Here is a 21,577-nt window from a genome sequence, read left to right on the forward strand (position 1 = left end):
ATTGGCTCTGGGAGCCTGGGCAAGTCATTTGTTCCTTCCGAGATGTTTCCTCTAATAATCCCCACCCTGCCTACCTCAGGGTTGTCTGAAGGATTAACTGGGCACAGTATTCATAACACTACTTGGAAAGCTTACAACTGTGACCTGACCTCTAGGAGATACGAGTAAGTGGTTTTGTTCAACTAGTTGAAGCCTGATGTGGTCTAGGTCAGCTGCGACTGAATGCTTAATTTAAAATAATTTTTTCAGTTGGTATGGAAATAAGAGTTTTTCCTTCCCTCTCATATTTGGCAGAAATTAGCTAAGCCCCTCCTCCCTCATCATTTAAGCCACAAACATAGTAGAGAAGATGGAGGAGGCAAAGGTAAGCCATCATTATGTAAGAGAGAATCCAGGTCACTGTTTCAGACTCAGTTCTCAGCTTATCGACAGTTATCGAAGGAATGTTGGTGAAGCTTGCTGTTTCTAGGACACGTTAGTGTTCAGTTTGGCCCTGGTGGCTAGGTCAGAAGAGAAGCTGTGGTTCTAAGAATCAAAGGAAGGCAAACAGTGATGTTTATTTTTTTAATTTTGTTTTTAACTCCTGTCACTGCTTAAGCAATGCAGAATACCCACGAAGGGGGATATTTTGCAAAGTATATTAAGCCACTGAAGGTAGATGTGTAGGCATCCGTTAAGGTGATAATTGGGTATGCGTCCTCAAACCCATCATATGTAAAACAGATCTCATCTTTGGTCTCAAATATGCCCTAAGTCCTTGATCCCGTATCTTTGAATGGAATCACCTAAAAGCCTTAACTCTGCCTTAGAGATATTAATTAACCTTAGAATTTGATAAGTCAAATATGCATGTTTAAACGTTAAGGGTAACTACTAAAAGAAAAGAAATAAAATGCATTAATTCCAGTCAGCAACTGGTAGGGATAAGGGAAAAGAGGTGAAATAAATAGAATTGTACTTATCCAAAGGAATCTAGAAAAAAGAGAAAAATAATAGAAATGTTTTTAAAAATTGCTCCTAATTAGGTGGCAGAAATAAATTCAAATACATTTATAATCACAATAAATGTAAATGGGCTAAATTTACTAGCTACTGGATTTTTAAAAAAATCCATCTACACTCTGATTACAAGAGACACATTTAAAACATGAGGACACAGAAAGGTTAAAAGTAAAAGAGTGAAAAACAGACACACACACACACAAAAATAGACACCAGATGTTAACAAAAAACTAAAAGTTGGTATGGCAATATTAATATAAAGTAGGTCTAAGGCAAAAAGAATGATCAGGAATAAAAGGGATCACTGCATAATGGTAAGTGGATCAATTCAACAGAAAGATATAAAAATTCTAAACGTGTATACTTAATGACATAGCCTCAAACTATATAAAGTGAAAATTGACAAATACGTAAAGAGAAGTTGTTGACCAATTCACAATGACGGTGGGGGTTTTAACACATTTCTGTCATAAATGATAGAGCAAACAGACAAAAAAATATTAAGGATGTGGAAGATTGAAATACACAATTAACATGTTTAATGGAATGAACCATGTAAGAGAACCCGGCACCCCACAATTAGTCAACACCGTTCTTCCCAAGGACACATGGAGCATTTACAAAAATTGACCATGTACAAGGTCATAAGACAAGACTCAGCACAAATAGAATTCATTTTGTTGAGACTATTCTTTGGTTAGAATAGAAATCACTCCCACCCATCGCACTGGTGACAAAGCCCTTTCATCTGTCCCTCTTTAATGTCTCCTAGCATCACCCTCCCTCCTCCATTCTCACTGTGCTGCCTGAGTGCAGGTGCAACACCTTCTCTCACCTGGGCTGCTGAGGCAGGTGGCAGCGGCCTCTCTACTCCAGCACTGCTCTCTTCCAGTCCACTTTCCACCCTGCTGCCAGGGACCCTTCTAACATGTGAAAATGAGCATCCCCCTCCTGCTGAAGATCTTTGACTGTGTCAGTGGGTGCCCTGCTGCCGTCAGGATAAAACCCAGACCCCACCATGACCTGTAAGGCTTTCCTCATCTGGTCCCCACCTAACCTTGTTGCCTTTTCTCTTATTGGCCTGCTCTTCTTGGAGTCCCCCCATACCCTCACACTCACCCAGCCACGTTCTCTCTCTCCCGCTTCCTCCACCCTTCCACCATTGCCTTTCTAAGTCATACTCATCCTTCAGAAATTCGTCTCAGATATTTCCTCCTCCAGAAAGCCTGCTTGGACACATCCCCAGCCCTGACATCCCTACTCTTCCTCCATCCCACACACACACCAGTTCAGATTAGTTGATTCCCTAATGCTCCCATAGCAGCATTCCATTTACTCTCTGTCACAGCACTGGGTGTAATGGCTGTGCATATTCTCTGCTTAAAGCCTTCATTGTTTTCCCCTTGCTCTGGGATAAAGACTGAGGCCAGAACAAGGCCTTTGGGGCTCTGGGAGGACCAGCCCATGCCTCTTCCTCTGCCTCATTCCTCACCTCTCCAAACTAGCCTTCCACTTCCTTGAAACCATGCATTCCCGCCTACCTGAGGACCTTTACCTATGCTGTTCCCTGTCTCTGGAGAACTGTTCCTCTCCTCCTCCTCTTTACCCCACTCACCTGGTTAACTCCTACTTTTTCTTCAAGTCTTAGTTCAGTTGTCAGTTCCTCAAGGAAGCCTTGCCTGACTTCCCTTAGTTGGATCAGGTTCCTCTAGTTCTCACGGGACCATTTAACATTTCCTCAGAGCTCTTACTTCAGTTTCTAATTACACCTTCATTCTTGTGATTATTTAATTCATGTCTCTCTTCATGACTGAGCTGTCAGCTCCATGACAGTACAAACCAATCTGCCTTGCTCACCATGGTATCCTAGTACCTGGTAAAATGCCTGGCACTGAATGGGCATTTGATAGATATTTGTTGGAAGCGTGAATGAATATAATTTAACTATATTTTCTTGACAGTCTCCTTCATTAGTCTCTGAGGCCCTGAACAGACACTGTGCCTTTTCTTTCTAGACCCAGCCCTTAGCAGGTGGCTGCACATCATCAGTGTCTTATTCACGTTTGTTGATCAAATACCAGGCCAATCCCATCTCGGGAGCCTCTCATGGAAACATATTATCAGGACACCTAATTAGAAGGTGATGTCCTACAGGTATTAACAGAGTAGCTAAGCCAAGAGCCCCCATGTATTTTAATTGGGTTCAAATTAGGGCTGGAATATCCTATCCTGGGTTAAAAGCAGGGCCAAACCTGGTTCCCATCTTGTAGAATATACTTCCTTACTTCTTCAAAGGAAATAGTAAGGAAATAAAGGATCTAAAGGAAGGGGTCAGACCCTTTGGTCTCAAGTCTGACCTCCTTATCTGACCAAGAGAAAGTTGGTAGGGTCTGGAAAAAAGTTCCAGGTGTTATTATTTCTGCCAGGGAGTGTCAGGTTGGCAGGGACCCACTTCATTCCTCTGGTGAGGAAAGGGAGACAGTGTGTTCTTCTTTCTTTTTTTCCTGCTCCACCCTTGGTGATCTGCACCAGGTCTGAGGAAGGAATGGAGTCATGGCTGACTGTCTTGGGCTATCACTTCCGCATGCTTCTCCTAAAGCAGTTCTGTTCCATGAGCTGAAATCTCATCTTCCAAAGTTAGCAGTAAACTATGGACGTGGCATGGGATGGACTTGACTGTGGTGTGTAGGAGATGGCTCCTACAAGTTTGTGAAAGCCAATTATTAAATATTCATGAATTTTGCGAGCCAGTTGTTGAACCATTAGTAGCTTGAAATTGGCCCCAGTGAGAGTATTTATACCACAGAAAGTGGCAAATGCTTTAAGTCAAGGCTTTTTTTTTTTTTCTTTCTCTCTCTATTCTTCCTTTTCTCTGCCTCCCTCCTTCTTTTTTCTTTTCTCTCCCTTCCTTCCTTCTTTTTTTCCTCTGACTGCTAAACTCAGGTTGGAGTCCTGGCTGGACACTCACTAGCAAATTACTCAGAGCCTCAGTTTCCTCCTCTCCAGAATGGGGCCCCATAACTGTAGCTATTGCACAGAGTTCTATAAGTCTTAAAAGATAACGCATGCAAAGCGCTGAGCCCAGCACTTGAAAACTTGTAAGCATTCAGTAGACGTTAGCTTGATTATCAGCCTCTGTATATCTTATTGTTTAGTTTTGCCAATCATCCGTGCTATTGACTTAGGACTGAACAAACTTGATTTTTAACATTTAGTGGTATTTTAACAATATTTGAAAATATCATTTTCTAAGTGATAGGGTAGAATTTTTCCTTATCACTGATGTACAGTGAAGCTCTCTTCTCATTTGCTTAGGTGCTATGATATACTAGTGACCAGTTCTCAGTATATTTCTTGGGTTTGTGTATGTTACTGTCCAGGATGACAGAGAACCTGTGGGGTCAGTAGTCTTCATCTCCTGTTCTTTAATTTAGGATCCTTCTAATCCTTAAGAATCCCAAAGTCACTGACAATAAACTATCCCCTGGCTTCCAGAATCAGGTATTATATCAGGGAGATCAAGATGTCATACTCGGGCTTCCCTGGTGGCGCAGTGGTTAAGAATCCTCCTGCCAATGCAGGGGATACGGGTTTGAGCCCTGGTCCGGGAAGATCCCACATGCTGAGGAACAACTAAGCCCATGCACCACAACTACTGAGCCTGCACTCTAGAGCCTATGAGCCACAACTGCTGAGTGCGCGTGCCACAGCTACTGAAACCTGCGCACCTAGAGCCTGTGCTCCGCAACAAGAGAAGCCACCGCAATGAGAAGCCCACGCACTGCAACGAAGAGTAACCCCCACTCGCCGCAACTAGAGAAAGCCTGTGCGCAGCAACGAAGACCCAACGCAGCCAATAAATAAATAAATAAATTTATATTAAAAAAAAAAAGATGTTATACTCTGGTTGACAACTTCTACTCAGCACCTGCCAGGAACAGGATGCTGCAGATGTCCTGAAAATTTACAAAAGAAAAGAAAGGGAAAAAAAGGAAAAGAAAAAGAAAGGCCTGAAATCCCTAATCTGTAATTCTGAAATGCAAAAGACTCTGAAAACCAGAAGTCCTTTCATAACTCAAATGTGGCAAAACCTGACCCAAAGTGTCCTTAGACTATTTAAAGTCTTTATTCTACTTCGTGTTAATATTTATATAATCTGGTGCAGAGGTACTGACATGCTTGATTATAGGCTACTAGACCAGCGTCTACTGGAGTTGTTCCATAATATTACAGTATACATACCATACTACCTTTCTAAAATCGCCCAAATTCTGGATTCTGAAACATATCTAGCCCCAAGTCTTTTCAAATAAGGGATTCTGGACCTGTAGTAGAAATCACAGTGTCTGCCTTTAAGGAGTTTACAGTTTGGCCCATACCAGACTCATCAAGCTGTGCTTCAGATAAGAGGGGCATAGATGCTTAGACAGAGTGTAGCCGACAGGAAGTAGGGGATGTTCATCTAATTGGGCTGTGTCACCCAACTGCTCAATCCCAGCCTTAGCTCTCATGCTCCTCAAGGAAGAGTAGAAAATATGAGCAGACATATACATTCTGAAGACTCTCCTCCAATATCCTTTATTCCTTCCCTTGATTATGGATCTTTAATTCTCTGCAGTCTGGCTTCTCCACCCCTAAAACACTTCCCCCATAGAGCCTCATTTAGTTGGAGGTCAGGAATTATTTTAAGTGCTTAGAGAAAACAGCCTCCACTAGAGAGAAAAAAGAGAGCGCTCCCTGGCGCAGCGGTGTGCTCTGCGGGCCCCAATTCTGTCTGAACTTTAATGGTACACCCCGGGCCAGAGCATCCTGCAGGCACTTAGCCATCCTGAAGACCTGCACACATCTTCAACGGAAATATCCTTCCTGCAGGCTGACGCTTTAAAGCCCTGGGGCTTCGAGCCAAATGCAAAGTGATTCTGCAGGGCCTCTGGCAGCCCTTGCCCCCTTAGTCTAGCCTTCTCTTACTGATGTGTCTCCAAAAATCTTTTGAATCTGTTGTGCAAGTTACAGTCTCCAGAACCAGCCCAGCAAGGACATTCCTTTCTTGAAATCAGCAGACCTTCCAGCTCATAGAAAGAGAGTCTGTTTGCTGAGTCTTTTTTTTTTTTTTCCTTCTCTCCTGACCTAGAAAATTTGGCTTCTCCAGACTCAGTCTTTTGAAGCATGTGTTTGTTATCTCTTTGGAAATACTGAGGGCTTGCCCTACCATATGTTTCCCAATAGCCTCCTGTGGACATACCAGTAAATAATAAAATGTGTCCATAAATAATAAAATAGTGACCTTTTCTCGAGCATTCACTGTGTACCAGGTACTGTCTTAAGTGCTTTACATACCTTATTTTTCTTTTTTTAATTTAACAGCTTTACTGGGGTATAATTGCTTTACAATGTTGTGTTAGTTTCTGCTGTATAACAAAGTGAATCAGCTATATGTATACATATAGCCCCATATCCCCTCCCTCTTGCGGCTCCCTCCCACCCTCCCTATCCCACCCCTCTAGGTGGTCACAAAGCATCTAGCTGATCTCTCTGTGCTACATACATTATTTTAATTAATCTCAAAGAAATTCTGTTAGGCAGGCACTGCTTTTTTTTTCCTTCTTTGTTTTTATAGGCTGGGAGGTAAATGAATAGAGTAATATTTTCTATGCAGTGATCTACCTTAGCCAGTTTGATGTCCCAGAGTTTAATTAACAGAACAGGGGAGCTGCCCTGAGCTGAACTCAAGGTATTGCTTTTTTTATTCCGCATTTTGCAGTTGCGGACACCAAGGCTCAGAGAGCTGCAGATAATTTGTCTCAGGTCACACAGCTACATAAATGTGAAAGCTGAGAGCTGAAGGGAGGCTTTTCTGACTCCAGAGTCTGTGATTTGAATTGCCAAAGAAATGTGGGAGAGAGAAAAAAATGCCCCTTGGACTGAGTGTTCCTTAGCTTTTGTACTCGTTTTACTCCACCAGCCTCCATAGGTCACAAAGCCCCATGGCCTGGGTTCTGCAGGAGGTACTTCTTTTCCTTGAATGAAGGCTTTGCAAGTTTCTGCCTTGACACATGACTGTCGTCTTCCACAGCGGTACAGTGGCCCCCACCAGCACTTTCCTGATTGTCACTGTGATGCTTCCCCAAAATGACCCAGTGTTGGCCAAGTCCGTCTTGGCTTTTGTCACGGCAGGGTCATTTGCCTTTGCTTTTAAAGGGGCTGGGGTGAGGCCAGAGGCCCCTGGGTAAACTGAGTAAAAGATCTTCCTTCTTGACTGGGTTGGAAAGGCCATGAAAAAGGGAAGTTCTCATAGACACGGCTTTTGGTTTCTGCTGTGTCTTTAACTACTTGCATGACCAGGCAAGTCATTTAATCTCTCTGATCCTCATCTGTAAAAGGAAGCTGTTACGAGGACCGATCCTATCATGGGGCCATGAGGAAGGAACAGAGTGAGGCCTGGGAAGGGCCTTGCAATGTAGTGAGTGCTTTGGAAATAGAAGGTATCATGAGTATTATTAGTAAGAGCCTATGTTTTAGCATGTTGATTATTTACATTTTTATAACACTTGGGGTTTCACAAAGCATTTTATATGAGTAAACAAGCATCTTGGGGGTGTCTGTTTTATAGACTCTACGTTAAGTACTTGATAATCATTTCGTATTTGCTCTTTCTGCTGTTATACCGGATGGATGAACGGCTCTCCTTTTTCTTTAGCCAAGAGGACCGGGGCGCCCAGAGGCTGAACGGCTTATCAAAGCAAATCTGTGACTTAGCCAAGAATAAAACCCTCAGTCCCAAGACATCAGTTTATCCTGCTGCCTCTCCATGGGGCAGCCTCGTTTCCAAGGGCCCCATGCTCACTCAAAACATTCAAAAATAAAAAATACAAAACTCCCATTTCTGCCAGAGAGAGATATCCAAGCATCTCTGGAAAAAGAGTTAGCGGTCCTGGCGTGCGGTTTTGTGTTGTAAGGTGCTTGGATACGAAAGAGGAACTGTAAACCCCATGGAACTCGTTTCACATGTCAGAGTCTATTCTGGATCTTGAAAGCGGGCCACGGAGGCCCCAGCTGTGCCCCAAGAGCTACATTTCTGCAGAGGCGTCCAGCGCCGTGCAGGAGGCGGGCGGGGGAGGGGGGCCCAGGATTCGCAAAGGGACCCAGTGGGTGTCACAGCCGAAGGGCAGGAAGAAAAGAATCTCCCACCCCAGCGCCAGCCTTCCAGGACCTAGTATTTGCAGAGCCTGCATCAGGACATATAAAACTTGTTTCCTTCTGCATTATTTCTTTTAAGGACTTTGGCTATTTTTAGAGGTTCCTTTCACTTGCCAATTCTCTTTGATCCCACATGAAAAGTCCAAAAGGGAACAGTCTTCAGTTTGCACTGTTTGCCCTGTTTCAGCACGTCTGATAGCTCTCGGGTCCTGTGACCAGGTCACTGTCACTGGTATTCCACACACAGGTCCACACGCAGCTCGGCTGTTGGCAGGAACCAGGTGGGCTTTATGGGAAGGAGATGGAACAAGAGAGCATCACGAAGGCCCCGGGAAATGACTGGTGTTTGATAAGGGATGAAAGAGCTTGGAAATGAGTTGAAATCTTCTATCCAAGAAGCTCAGCTAAGAGAGAAATCTGCCCCTGGTATGTAGCGTCTCCAGGGATGTGCACATTGCAGTCAAGATGCCATTTATCAGAAAAATCACAATGATAGCCCGGGACCAATAATGAGGACAGTACACTCATACGTCAAACATGGCCTCGCGGGAGTTGTCTTTAATTTTGGCAGGTAGCCGGAAGCATGGTTTGCCCTCCTCCCTTCCGCTCCTCATGGTTTCTCTCCTTGTTTCTTTCTTTTCTTCTAACTGACTTTTCAAAGCCATTAATATCCTCCACCATCCACTGCTCCTCTCTCATGTTTTAGAGATCAAAGCACCATTACGTTGGGTGGGGTGGTTTGAAAAATGGAGCACTTCTACATTACTGGCCTTTGAAAGCAGATTAGGCAACAAGAAGTAAGGAGAAACGTCAGAGAGACTTCTTACTTCTCTGGGCTGCCATCTTTTTGCACATAATTCCTCTTGACTTTCAAGGAGCCTACATTCCTTGGCTCCTTGACATTGTCATGTTCAAGGGGCTCCTCTGGAATTCGATAAATCTAGACATTTAGGTGGGCCCATGGGGCGGGGCGGTCAGAAGGCAGAACACTTCCTAATGTTTTCATGATAATGTTTTCATGATATTGTATTCCTAAACCCTTGATGGTGTGAATAACTTTTCTATGGATTTGTTTATACAGAAAATAGATAAATAAACGGGTGTTGCTTTTCAAAACTGTTCTGCATAGGAGCAGGTCATCAGGTTGTCAAGTTTCACATTCTGTAGGGAGCTTGGTTGATCTGATTTGTAAAAATTCTTAACAGCATATTTGGCAGCACGACTGTTCGGAGCCTCCCTGTGTCTACTTACGTTGAGCCCACCCTGTCTAGGGGTGATCCCATCCCTTCCCTGTGTGTTTGACCCAAATGTGTTTATCGTGTAACACAGACCCAAATGTGTTTATTGTGTAACATTTATGATAATTTATGATTTTATTTATGTGTTTGCTTACTTGTTATTGTCTGTCTCACTCACATTCTCTCTCTTTCTCTCTCTCTGTCTGTCTCTCTCTGTCTAGTGGAAGCCTCAGGAGGGCCCAGATCAGGTTCCTTTGGCTCACTTGGTATTGTCAGCACCTAGATCTGTGCCTGATGCATAGTAATTGCTCAATAAATATATGGGAATGAATGAATTCAAGAAATATATTCTGAGAAAAGCTGTTGGGAAAAGGTGTAAAAAAACCCCAACTTATCAAAAATATTCCCTGTGGAAGAAGGTGATATTTAAGGTTACCTTCCTTGCTCTACCAATCCTTTTAAGCAAGATGAATAGCACTTTTTAGAGGATAGTGTTTGCCAGACTTGGAATCACTAGTTATTCCTATAGGACTTTGAAGAAACAGTGGAAGGCCCATCACTTTTTCTTTCTCTTATTTTCCTTTCTATCTATTCATCCTTCCTTTCTTCCTATATTTATTAAATGCCTATCAAGTATATGCCAGGCATGGTAAAACAGGGGTAATAATATACCTACCTTAGAATTGTTGTGAGAATTAAATGAGATAATTGTACTTAACAGTTTTTGGCAAGGTATCTAACATGTTAAGAGCCTGATAAATTTTAGCCATTAACACTACTGTCAGAAATATTTATGAAGCAACTATTTTGCACCTTCTGTCTGAATCTCCAGAGTAAGGAGAAGGGATACTGTCTAAACTATCGGGGAGCTTGTGATGATTTATGTCATTAGTTTTCTTTCCATAATACCTACTTCAGAGCGGAGGGTTACATGGTGGCTTGTGTTACAGGTGGGGACGGTCAGCTAGATAGGACAAGAATGAGGAAATGAACAAAATGTCAAACTTTTACGTAGAGACAGGATCAGTTACTGATTTTTCCCTTTTGCCTCAGCTTCCTTATATGGCTTAGCACAGCACGGTTACTGATCCTTTTTTTTTCAAAGAAATTTGATATTTTGTTCATCGTGGACTTTTCTGCATTAAATTTGGTTTTTATAAAACCTTGCATTGGGCTTCCCTGGTGGCGCAGTGGTTGAGAATCTGCCTGCCAATGCAGGGGACACGGGTTCGCGCCCTGGTCTGGGAAGATCCCACATGCCGCGGAGCAACTAGGCCCGTGAGCCACAATTGCTGAGCCTGCGCGTCTGGAGCCTGTGCTCCGCAACAAGAGAGGTCACCATAGTGAGAGGCCTGCGCACCGCGATGAAGAGTGGCCCCCACTTGCCGCAACTAGAGAAAGCCCTCGCACAGAAACGAAGACCCAACACAGCAATAAATAAATAAATAAATAAATAAATTAATTAAAAAAAAAAAAAAAAAGAATGCCAATCCTTTAAAAAAAAAAAAAAAAAACCTTGCATTAAAATGGTATTTCTCTTGATTTCTGAGTAAATTTTGCACCTGAAGCAAGTGCCTCCCTCGTCCCACCCTGGTCCCAGCCCTGTTAGCTAGTCAACCTCTCTAAGCTCTCATGATCAAGCCCTTTGACTCTAGTTAAGGGCTATTGAATTTATGTTCTTATCATCCACTGTCAATACCCAGTCCAGTGCACCCCCAGCTCCTGTCTTAGCTTCTGAAGTAGCCCCCTCTTTTGTTCTTGGCCCCCTCCAGTCATTTCTATACACAGAATCAGATCTTTTAAAACCTGTATCAGATGATCACTCCCTGGCTTAAAACCCTCTGTGGCTTTCTATTTCCATAAAGTAAAACCCAAACTCTTACCATGGCCGGAGACCCTATGACCTGGCCTGACCTCCCATTCCTCCCTCCCTTTGCCCGTTATGTTCCATCCACTCCTGTCTTCTCTTAGATCCTTGAGTCCACGGTGGTCTTTTCCACATGGCTGCCTTAGTACACATGGTTCTCTCTCCAGCAATGCCCTTCCCGACCTCTTTCCACCTTGCAGATGGCGGCTGAAGTACCCCCTCCTCAGAGGTCTTCCCTGACCTCCTCGTCTAAGTTCTGTCCCCTTCTGCCTCTCTTATTCTCTTCTGTTGCCTCTTGTTCTTTCCCTTTTCAACACTTCCTATCATTTGTAATTTCATTGTATGTCCATCCATGTGTTTACTTGCTTGATGTCTTTCTCCCCCGACTCGCCTGTAAGCTTCTGGAGGACAGAGTCATGCTTATTCACCACCTTCTCCCCAGCCTCTAAACCATGCCTGGCACAGAGGAGTGGCTCAATCCTTTCTTGAGTAAATGAGGGAGGGAAGGGAATGAGTGAGTAAATCAGTCTTCAGCTTGCAAAATCTTGACCTAAAGACTCTGCCACACACTAAGGAACGATGGGACACTTTTATGTCGCATTCTGCTCTCTTGTTGTCATGAACTTTGCTCTTCTAAAGCAAGTGTTTTTCCTCTGGATTATTTTTATAGAAAAAGAGAAGCAAATATAGAGATAATTATTGATTCTCACTCATCAAGTCCCTGTTCCCTATCACCAACATCCTCCTGAGAGCCTGCTGCAGAATTCCTGGGAACCACAGGAAATAAGTCCACTAACCACTTGAAATGCTCTTATAAAAATAGACCGGGCTTGACCTTCTTCCTGTGGAAGGGCCTCTTTCCTCAGGGCGAACATTACAGAGAAATTCTATCTGCTCTTAGGATCCTCCTTCATCCATCAGTCTTCCAGCAGGACTTAATCTGGACAAGCTTGGAATCCTGTTCTGAAGTTGTCCCCCATCTGCCTGGGTCACCATCTGAGCAAATTCCTCATTTATTATTTCCATGCTATTGTTTTTATATTGAAATAATAAGATAAACAGACAAAAATCAAAACCTGGGGGAGCTGTTGGGATATTCTGCTGTGCACTGATATTCCACTGGGGTGGTTTTACCCTCCCCAGAGGTTACCACCACTGTCCTTGGGCTTTAGTACAGGGCTGCACCTACATCACTCTGATCGTTATGCCCTTACCGAATTCCTTACTTTTAAATTTTGTTACTGAAGTGCAGTTTTACTTAAATTCAGTTTCCTTATTTAAAGGAAGCTTTATCTCTCTAGTATAATTGCAAAAACATCCCATAAATAGAAGGCAGTCATAAAGACAAATACAGTCAAAGGACAGCAGTCACTGGCTTCTGCTTAGGTGCTGTTTCCTGCCTGCTCAGCTCTTTTGGTTACACAGAGAGAACAACAGTTCTTCTAGGGGAGTTGAAAGCAAAATTGTACCAAGCTAAAGCCTCCTCCTTGAATAGTGAAAATGATTGAAGGAGACTTCACAGGGGGCACCCTTTCTCTCAGCAGTGGTCCTGAAAGGTGTCTTAGTACCGCTCAGAACGTCTCCTGTATCAATAGGGGCACATGCCTCATACTTTGGGAAATGAAGGGTTAATACTTGGGCTTTACTGTTATATCAGTTCAACAAATAAGCAGAGGATGCCAGTCAGTCCCCTTAGAAGTCCTGAAATATGAGGGAGTGATAGAAAAATTAGAAAATACAGATAAACAGCCATAAAAAGTTTTAAAAGATTGTCCATGATCCTATCAGCCAGAGATAATTTCTGTTAACATTTCCATTCATGGAGATGTAATAAGCATTTTACAAAGTGGAATCATATATGTGATTAGATGTGGGTTTAGGCCAGATGTGGGTTTAGGCCAGATGCGGTGTCCGTTCTTCACGGCTGCCCGGCCAGTAGCCTTGGTTACACAGGCCCAGTAGCCTTCTCTGAGAGGGATGGTAGCATCCAGCCAGCACATGGTACCAGGAGATGAGCTAAAGTCGGATTGAAAAGTCTCACCACCAGATATACCCGGAAATATAATTTCCACAGGAGAAGGTGCTGCTGGGGGAATGTGGGCTCATTGGTCTTCAGGAGCAGATTGGGAAGTGAGGCACCTTGGTGTCTCAGTAGGTGACACAGAATGCAGGGGAGCCAGAGGGACCTTGCTGCCTGACCTGCCGGCTGGGCGTTGAGGACTCTTGTTCTTGCTCTTTTCCATCCTGCTCTGACTCACCAGATGACTGGACAAATCGTCTGTCCCTCGGCTCTATGTGCATGACTTCATGAAATGAATTTCCGAGTCATGCTGCTACTAACTTTATATAATCTACAAGACGGTGTCATCTCTGGCAGGTCTGAGGGCAGGTCAGACAGCCTGGAGGGGACAAAGTGGACCAGCTGGCTCTCGAGGTGCCCCTTGGTCTTATGATTCTGTGGGGCTTGGTGACACCAGGGGAGGTGGCTGAGGTCACCTTCAGGGCACTTCACTTGTTCACTCAGGAAATGGTTGTTAAGAGTCTACTATGTTGCTGGGCCCACCCTCAGACAGTGAATGAAGTGGCAGAGTCCTGCCCCTGTGGAGCTTACATTGCAGTCACTTCCTGAGGTGTAACTGGTGACCCACACTGCCTCCAAGCTCTCCTGGTCTTGGTATTGAGTAAGAAAGACCAAGAGTTCCTGGCCTCGAATCCCTCAGTGGCCTCTAACAAGGGTAAATGTCTTTTGGTTCCAAGCTTGCTCTCACCTCTGGGCCTTTGAACTTGCTTCGCCTTGGCCTGCACCCCTCTTTGCCAACGTTCCCCACTGCCCGCTCTCACCCAGGGTGTTCCTACTTCTCCCTAAGAATTCCCCACAGGTGTTCCTCAGACAAGCCTTCCCTGACCGCTGGCCGCAGGTCCAGGCCCAGCCCCCCAGCGGGTGCCCTTGTCCCTCTGTATTTCACGGCAGCTGCTTACTGACAGTTCCTCCCCCTCGACTTTGCTCCATCACGGCAGAGCCCTCAATTTTGTTGCTCAGCTTTTTATCTCTAGTATCTTGCACCGACTGGCACATAATACACACATAGTAGTGTTTGTTGAAAGAAAGGAGGGTGGAGGGCGGGGATGATGGTACGGGTGTGCTGTGTATTGTATCAGTTTTCCTGAAAAGTCACGTGCTACGCTTAGAAGTCCCCTCGTGAACCAAAGCCTGAGAAACTATACTGATTTGCCACTTGCCATACTGAACCCAAATATGAGTATTTTCAATAGATGAAATCAATGTGAAATTCATCCTGTATGTTTTCTAAAACCATTGATCCCACACCACAAAAACTAACAAACCAACCAGGGAGATGAAGAGACTGCAGGAGGAGATGAGGTTGAATCAGTCTATTATTATTCATTAATTCATTCAACTAAATGGTGTGATTTATTGGGCACTAAGGACACATAGGCAAACAAAACAAGCAAAGTCCCTGCATTCATTGTCTGTTTTTATTCCTATGGGGGAGATATTAAGTTTTTATCCATTGCACCACTGACCTCCCTGCAAAATTAAGTTTTAAAAAAGTGAACAGGGACTTCCCTGGTGGTGCAGTGGTTAATAAGAATCCGCCTGCCAGTGCAGGGGACACGGGTTCGAGCCCTGGTCCGGGAAGATCCCACATGCCGCTGAACAAATAAGCCCGTCCGCCACAACTACTGAGCCTGCGCTCTAGAGCCTGTGAGCCACAACTACTGAGCCCACGTGCTGCAACGACTGAAGCCCGCACGCCTAGAGCCCATGCTCTGCAACAGGAGAAGACACCGCAATGAGAAGCCCGTGCACCGCAATGAAGAGTAGCCCCTGCTCGTTGCAACTAGAGAAAGCCCGTGCGCAGCAACGAAGACCCAACGCAGCCAAAAATAAATAGAAAAAAAAATGAAAAAAGAGAAGTGAACAGCTGAATGAGAACATCTTATTACAGTGCCAGTGCGTGTATCTCCCTATTGAAATGAGATAGCCGTGACTGGAGGCGGAGAGGGTACCAGTAGATAAGGGAGTGGTCAGATGTCTCCGGGAAGTGACGTTGAGCTGAGACCTTGGAGGGTGGGCAGGAGTTCAGTGGGTGGGCCCAGGGATGTGTGCACAGCTGCATGTGTCCTAATCTGTTTCACCAACTGGAGGGGACTGCATAATCCTCCTGGGTAAGGAGCTGGCACGTTTCAGGAAAGAAATGTTAGGATGCTAAACCTTCTTGCGGTAGTTAGCCCAGCATAGGCAAGGGACTCAAGATAACCCACCAACTGGGGGGCCACAGGAGTTCATATAATCTTTCAAAGGACAGATGCATCTCCGGGGGCCAGTGCTGCCTCGTGACTGAACCTGTCCCGAGCCTCACTAAGCTGAAATTCATTGTTTCCTCCTGCAGCATCCTGCAGCTTGTTGGCTGGAGCTGTTTGTGGCAGTTACTACATTCTACCCTGCAATTATAGTTATTTGCATCCTCCGGTTGGCCTCCCTAGTGAATTTTCACCTCCTCGAGGGCGGGGACTGGATCTTACGCACTCCCTTCCCCCATAGACACACACTCTTGGCTTGTACCTAATTGATGCTCGGTGCATATTTGTTGGCATTTATTAAACGGAATAACTAAAATTTGTGGCTAATGCTTTGGAAACGTACCTATTTTAAAGAGAGTTTGATTTGGGGGATGGGAATGATCATTTTGGAGCATGGAACTCTTGCGGGAGACACACCTGGATGGTTCTAGTGGAGACTGTTGAATGCCTCAAGGCTTTGCAGGGGGAGGGAGAGGTGCCAGGATAAGAAAAGAAAGCTGTGGGGAGCACAAAAAAGGGCTGGGGGCCAATGAGGAATAACTGGCTGTTTTGCTGTTTTGATCTTGATGGTGGTAAAAAGCCATTGAAAATCATCTTGCATTGCTTCGTCCAACACTGTGCCACGCCTGTCTGTGTTTGCTCTGAGATTGTGCCGCCTGATTGGCTAGCTGGTTGATTTGGGGTTTGATTGGGGTTTCATGTCTTCTGGTGCTCTCTTTGTCATTTCTTTTTTTGAGGGGGTTTATTTTCTATATATACAGAATGTATGGTCCAGAATAATCTAGATATCCACAGCTACAATGTATTTTTGTTATAATTAGTATTTTTGAAGTTGAATCAGTGTTCAATCTGGAATTCATGTCAAATGGAAACTTAGTATCACTACTGAAAATATAAAACCAGTATCACTTGCCACAGGAGGTCATTATAAGAGTAAATATGATCAAAATAATCCACATTATGAAATTTTAAAGATCAAAATATATAACTAAATCTAATGTATTTGTACTGTCTTATTAAGTATTTCATAGATATCATCTCATGATTTCGTATAGGAGCTGAAGTAGCATAAACATTGTTATTCTTGTTTTCACAGAGGAAAAATCTGAGATTTTGAGAAATTAAGTGGCTCCCAGAGTCAGGAGGTGTTTTAATTTGAATTAGTGTTTAGTTTTTTGTTTTGTTTGCAAATGAGATATTGGAGCTGAAAGGTAGAATAGAGGCGGGCCTGGAGACGATTAACTTTTAAAATGGATACTAAAGTATTGTTTAACTGTTTACTTTTGTAACTAAAAATAAAATCTAATGAAGCATGGGAAAACAAAGCAAAAAAGCAAGAGTAGAAAAGAGCTCTGTACTAGGAGGGGTGAGGTAGAGCATCCACTGTTGTCAGGGGAGCCAGCTGACCCTTGGCCTGCTGGGCCACCACGTGGATGTCCTTGGCAGTGACATTGCCTCAGTTCAGGATGAGGAATGGTGGTCCAGGAAGAAAAGGGAAGGAACCAGGTGCTTTGCTTCCCTCTTGGCTGTTACTTATTAACTAAACTCCAGTCCATTTTCTTTGTCCCCTTGGACTGGTGGCAAAGTCTGATGGAGGCCTGAGGGGATAGTTCTGTGGGGCCTTTTCAGGGTCAGAAAACTCACATGCAGGCAGCTTTGTTTACATCGGCAAATCCAGCTGCATCGTGCAAGCACTTGACCGGCCAACAACTCCTAACACAAAACAGATGCCTGGGCTGCGCAGAGGGAGCGTGCAGGGCTCCTCAACTGGTAGGACTTTGTCTTGATGAATTGGGAAAAGGACAGGAGACGGGTGGCACTGGGTGTGCCAGGAGTCGACAATAGCAGCGACCGAATAGACCTGGCTTTCTGCTGGCTTGAGCCACGTGGGCTCCGGAAGGAGATGCTCAGCGGGGGCTGTGAAGGCCAAACCGCATTCCTGCCTGAGAAGGCCACATCGCTGTGTGTGCTGGACTGTGGAGGTTTGAACTGCCTGTGACCAGGATGTGGGAAGGGATGGGGTCCCCTAGGCCAGAGGAGGGGAAGTGGGATCAGAACCAGGATTCCATTTGGTGCTCAGTTCTTCAGTTCTAAAAGCTACTCTTCTACTTTTCTATCCACATAGCGTTGTTCAGTGTCATCCGTATGGTAGATTGTGCAATAAATCTCTCCTAATGAATAAATGATTACCTGATTAGGTTAATCATGACATTAAATGTTTTTCAGGTAATGCTTACCAACTAGAAATATTAATAAATAATGAAAAACCAAATCCTCCTGAAAGGACCAGGCACACACACTAGATCCAGCGTACCCCGGGAGGCCCCCGTGTCTTCTGCCCACTCATTTGAACAAAGGACCTTGCATTCCATATCATGTTCTACTCTGTCTACTGATACTCATTTAGTAGATTTGCCAGTTTGAATACTCCAATACAATTCTCCCTTGAGGAAAAAGGTGAAATCGAGGCAATAACAATTATTTAAGATATTAAGAACTATGATTTTAAAACACAATACCTATATATATGCATTGGAGAGAGAGGCTACAGATTACACACACACACACACACACACACATACATACATACATACACACACAGAGACCCCAAAGTGTGACCATAGCCATTATTAGGTGGCAAGGTTACAGGTGATTTTTGTTTTCTTTTCCATAGTTCCCCAATTTTTTTACAAGTAGCATGTATTATTTGTATAGAGACATTTTTATTTTAAAAATTCATTAAAGATACTGTATATACCTCTTGCTGCAATCTAGAGGTTAACACCCTGAGTTACTGGTAAAAGTACCTCACTAAAGTATAAAATTTGAAAATTTCTCAGTAGGGAGCAATAACTGACCTTAAGATTCAAAATGGTACCCATGAGAGAGGTAATAGCTAAGGAATGAGGCTTCCAATCTCTTAGCATAGAAACGAAAAATGTTTTCTTCTATGACCACTTTTCTTCATCTGATGCTCACTTCTTTGTGTCTTCTGTCAACAGACTCTCAGTTTAGTAAAGTAAATCTACATTTGCATCCCAGCTCCACAGTTTGCTAACAATGGGACCTCGGCCAAGCCATTTATAATCTCTGTGCCTCCGTCTGTTGGTTTGCAAACTAATAGGCTTATAATGAGGATTAGATGAAATAATGCATGTAAGTGCATGATAGCACAAGCAGTAAAGGCCGGTTATTATCATTATCCCATTGGCTGGTCCAAACCATCTTTTCTAACTATTTTGCAGAGAATAGTTTTCTGATTTAGCTGGGCTCTGTAATCTCAAGCATGTACTCAGAACTGTGACCTTCCAGAATGGCCCCAGGAACACCAAAAAAGAAAAAAAAAAAAAAAAAGAGGAAAGCTCAAAACATAGTTCCTACTTACCTGCTGGCAATAGGCTTTTTTCCCCACAGAGCCTCGAAGTCTTTGGTTGAGCAGCAAACTTCACTCATTAAGGAAGTGTCTGAGAGCTTGGCTGTGGCCCCAGTGCCTGCTCACCTCAGTTAAGTCAGTGCTTCTTTAAGCTGTTCCTTTTGGTTTTTCTGACTCAGTATCTTAGGTCATTCTGAGACAGCCACTGCTCCCCATCTTCCCCACTTCTACCTGTTGTCCTGGACATTTGTCATCCTTTTTGACTGCCCAGCATCTAAAGCCTCGTCCTGTATTTGAGGGATACCCACCCCCAGACACACACACAGGTCTTGGTCTGGCTGGACCCTTCTTGCAGTGTGATTCAGGCCTACCACACCTTCCCAGTGATTCTGTGGGCAACCCCAGCTTCTCCAAATTCTCTTTCTGTTTATTATCAGTCAAAGTCATTTTTGGTTGCTTACAATTAAGGAACTTAGCCAGCTCTTGCTTGTCCTATGTTGACATAAATTCTTCAGCTGTTAGTTCCCCAAACTCTCTGAGCTTCCCATGGCATATTATTTATTACATTCTCCTGGTTATGACATTTTATTGGAATCACCTGCTTATTCTTCCCTAGACTTAGCTCCCTGAAGACAAGAACTAAAGCCATGTAGATCACTGCAGTAGCTCTATCATGGAACACAGTGCCTGGCACATAGTAGGCCCTCCACAAATGCCAAATGAATAAACAAGCAACCACCCAGGAGGGGACCAGAACAACCACAGTAGTTCCACTTGGAGAACCAGTTAACTTGCCAACTTTCTGATAACCTGGCACCATTCCTAGCCTGATTCCAGGAGAAACCAGATTTCCTTTAGGGTTTGGCAAGGAAGAGGATATTCCAGCAGCGTCCTGAGTGGGACGGTGAGATGTTGGCTGCATCCTACAGCGGGTGAGTAATCCCCCAGGCAGCGCTTAGCTTTCAACCCTGGCTTATAACGCGGTCATCTCCTGAAGCTCCCAGCTTAAAATGGAAAGTGGCGTTACTCATGGTGAAGAGCAGACAATAAAAAAACATTGAGGTGGGGCCTGACACAATGGAGTGAGTATTCCCTGATGATGGATGAGAGATCTCTGCTCCGAGGGCTCACGGACCCGACAGACAGCTCAGTCATGGCAGGGCTTTTGAAGTACACCTCCAAAATTAGCTCATCACCCAGCACCTCACTCTTTGGGATGTTGGAAGACATTGCGTTTCTTAGCCTACACCAGGCATGGCGAGAGGAAATGCCCCTGAATCAATATCAGAAGGTGATAGAGAGCAGTGGTTATGAATTGAGGCTTTGACGCCCAACAGAGCTGGGCCTGAATCCTAGCTCTTCTAGTTGCTAGCTCTGTGACCCCAAGTGAATTTCTTAACCTCTCTGATTTTTACATCCCTCATCTGTAAAATGGGTTAAATGGTAGTACCTACTACAAGGTCATGAGAAAAGTAAGTCAGACAGTCTGTATAAAACCCTTATCACAGTGCCTGGCTTGTAACCAACACTCAGTAGGTGATGGCTGCTGGCGTTGAGAATGTTGTTCTTTTACCATCTTCCTCCAGCAGCTCCGTTACTTCCCCATCCTTTATGTTTTTATTCTCTTTTCATCTCACTCGACCTCCATACCCTTGCTCCTTCAGGAGTCCTCCTTTACCTCTCACACCCTTCTGAGCTGAGGCCACTGCCCAGCCTCCCTCCGTGGTCACTCCTCTCCATTTCTAGCTCGTCTTTCTCTCACTTTCTCAGTGTCTGTCAGCTTGTGTGCCAAGATCCAGTGTCTGACCTGTTATGGTCTCTTCCCCACTTCAGAATCCATGACCTGGCACACGGTGAAGCAAAAGGCACTGGAATAAATCAATCTGACTTTAGTGACACCTCATGGACAGATTGGGCCTAAGGTCATAAAATGATCAGGGCTCAACACCCGTTTCCAGTGCCCCAGCATGATGAACCTGTACTCACAGAAAGCAGAGTGGACCAAAGTCCAGTCTTATCACAGCTGGGCGTGGAGCAGCAGTGGTGATGATTACAAATGCAATATTTTTCTTAGGAAAGACCGTACCACCAGCTTTTCTAATAATAGGCTTCTTTAGCGAGTTCATAAATTAGATTCAGATATTTTTAAGGAGTACACTCTTGGCCTAAGCAGGTTACATGCATTACTATTGAGACATAAACAATGATGTACATGTGCCGAGACTCTTAGCATTGTACCTAGGTAGTTCTATACCAATGATCTGGGGAGTCAGCAAACATCAGTTCCTTCAGGGTTAAGAAAACCTCCCACCTTTGATCTCCGATGACTAGATTAACCACAGGCTGTCCTCCCAGGATGTGTCCTAATCATTCATTTATTCAACACGGTTAATGAATAGTCTTTTATGTGCTGGGCACATTTCTGGATGTCACGGCAGATAGGGTAAAAGAGTAGGATGCAAGCCCCGCCCTCCAGGAACTTACGCCCAGCATGGGAGGTAAATACACACCAATTGGGGGGAGAAAGTGACGAATGCTACAAATGAGCTATCACGTTTTAATGAGAGTTCCCGG

The 21,577-nt window shown here is 44.2% G+C and overlaps 1 protein-coding gene, 1 long non-coding RNA gene and 1 other non-coding gene across 9 annotated transcripts in view; 1 reads left to right on the plus strand and 2 right to left on the minus strand.

The window, feature by feature from the left end:
* The window catches only part of LOC118892914, a 197,607-nt gene that overhangs the window by 132,922 nt on the left and 43,108 nt on the right, over nt 1–21,577 (plus strand). The gene's annotated exons all lie outside the window — the stretch shown is intronic.
* FGF1 (fibroblast growth factor 1) overlaps nt 1–21,577 on the minus strand; it is a 102,931-nt gene that overhangs the window by 25,927 nt on the left and 55,427 nt on the right. The window contains exon 1 of one of the 5 annotated variants that reach the window (XM_036847963.1): nt 19,016–19,132. The exons of the other annotated variants lie outside the window; for them this stretch is intronic. Within the exon in view, the coding sequence (XP_036703858.1) occupies nt 19,016–19,083 (68 nt within the window). The 5' untranslated portion in view covers nt 19,084–19,132. Of the gene's footprint in view, nt 1–19,015; nt 19,133–21,577 lie in introns of those variants that run through there. 5 annotated transcript variants of the gene reach the window in all.
* Nucleotides 6,612–6,735, minus strand: LOC118893715. Its single transcript, XR_005019564.1, has one exon. It is a non-coding gene; the product is annotated as a small nucleolar RNA SNORA36 family (small nucleolar RNA).

Source organism: Balaenoptera musculus, chromosome 3 (assembly GCF_009873245.2).
Source record: "Balaenoptera musculus isolate JJ_BM4_2016_0621 chromosome 3, mBalMus1.pri.v3, whole genome shotgun sequence".
In the NCBI taxonomy this organism is placed as follows: domain Eukaryota; kingdom Metazoa; phylum Chordata; class Mammalia; order Artiodactyla; family Balaenopteridae; genus Balaenoptera; species Balaenoptera musculus.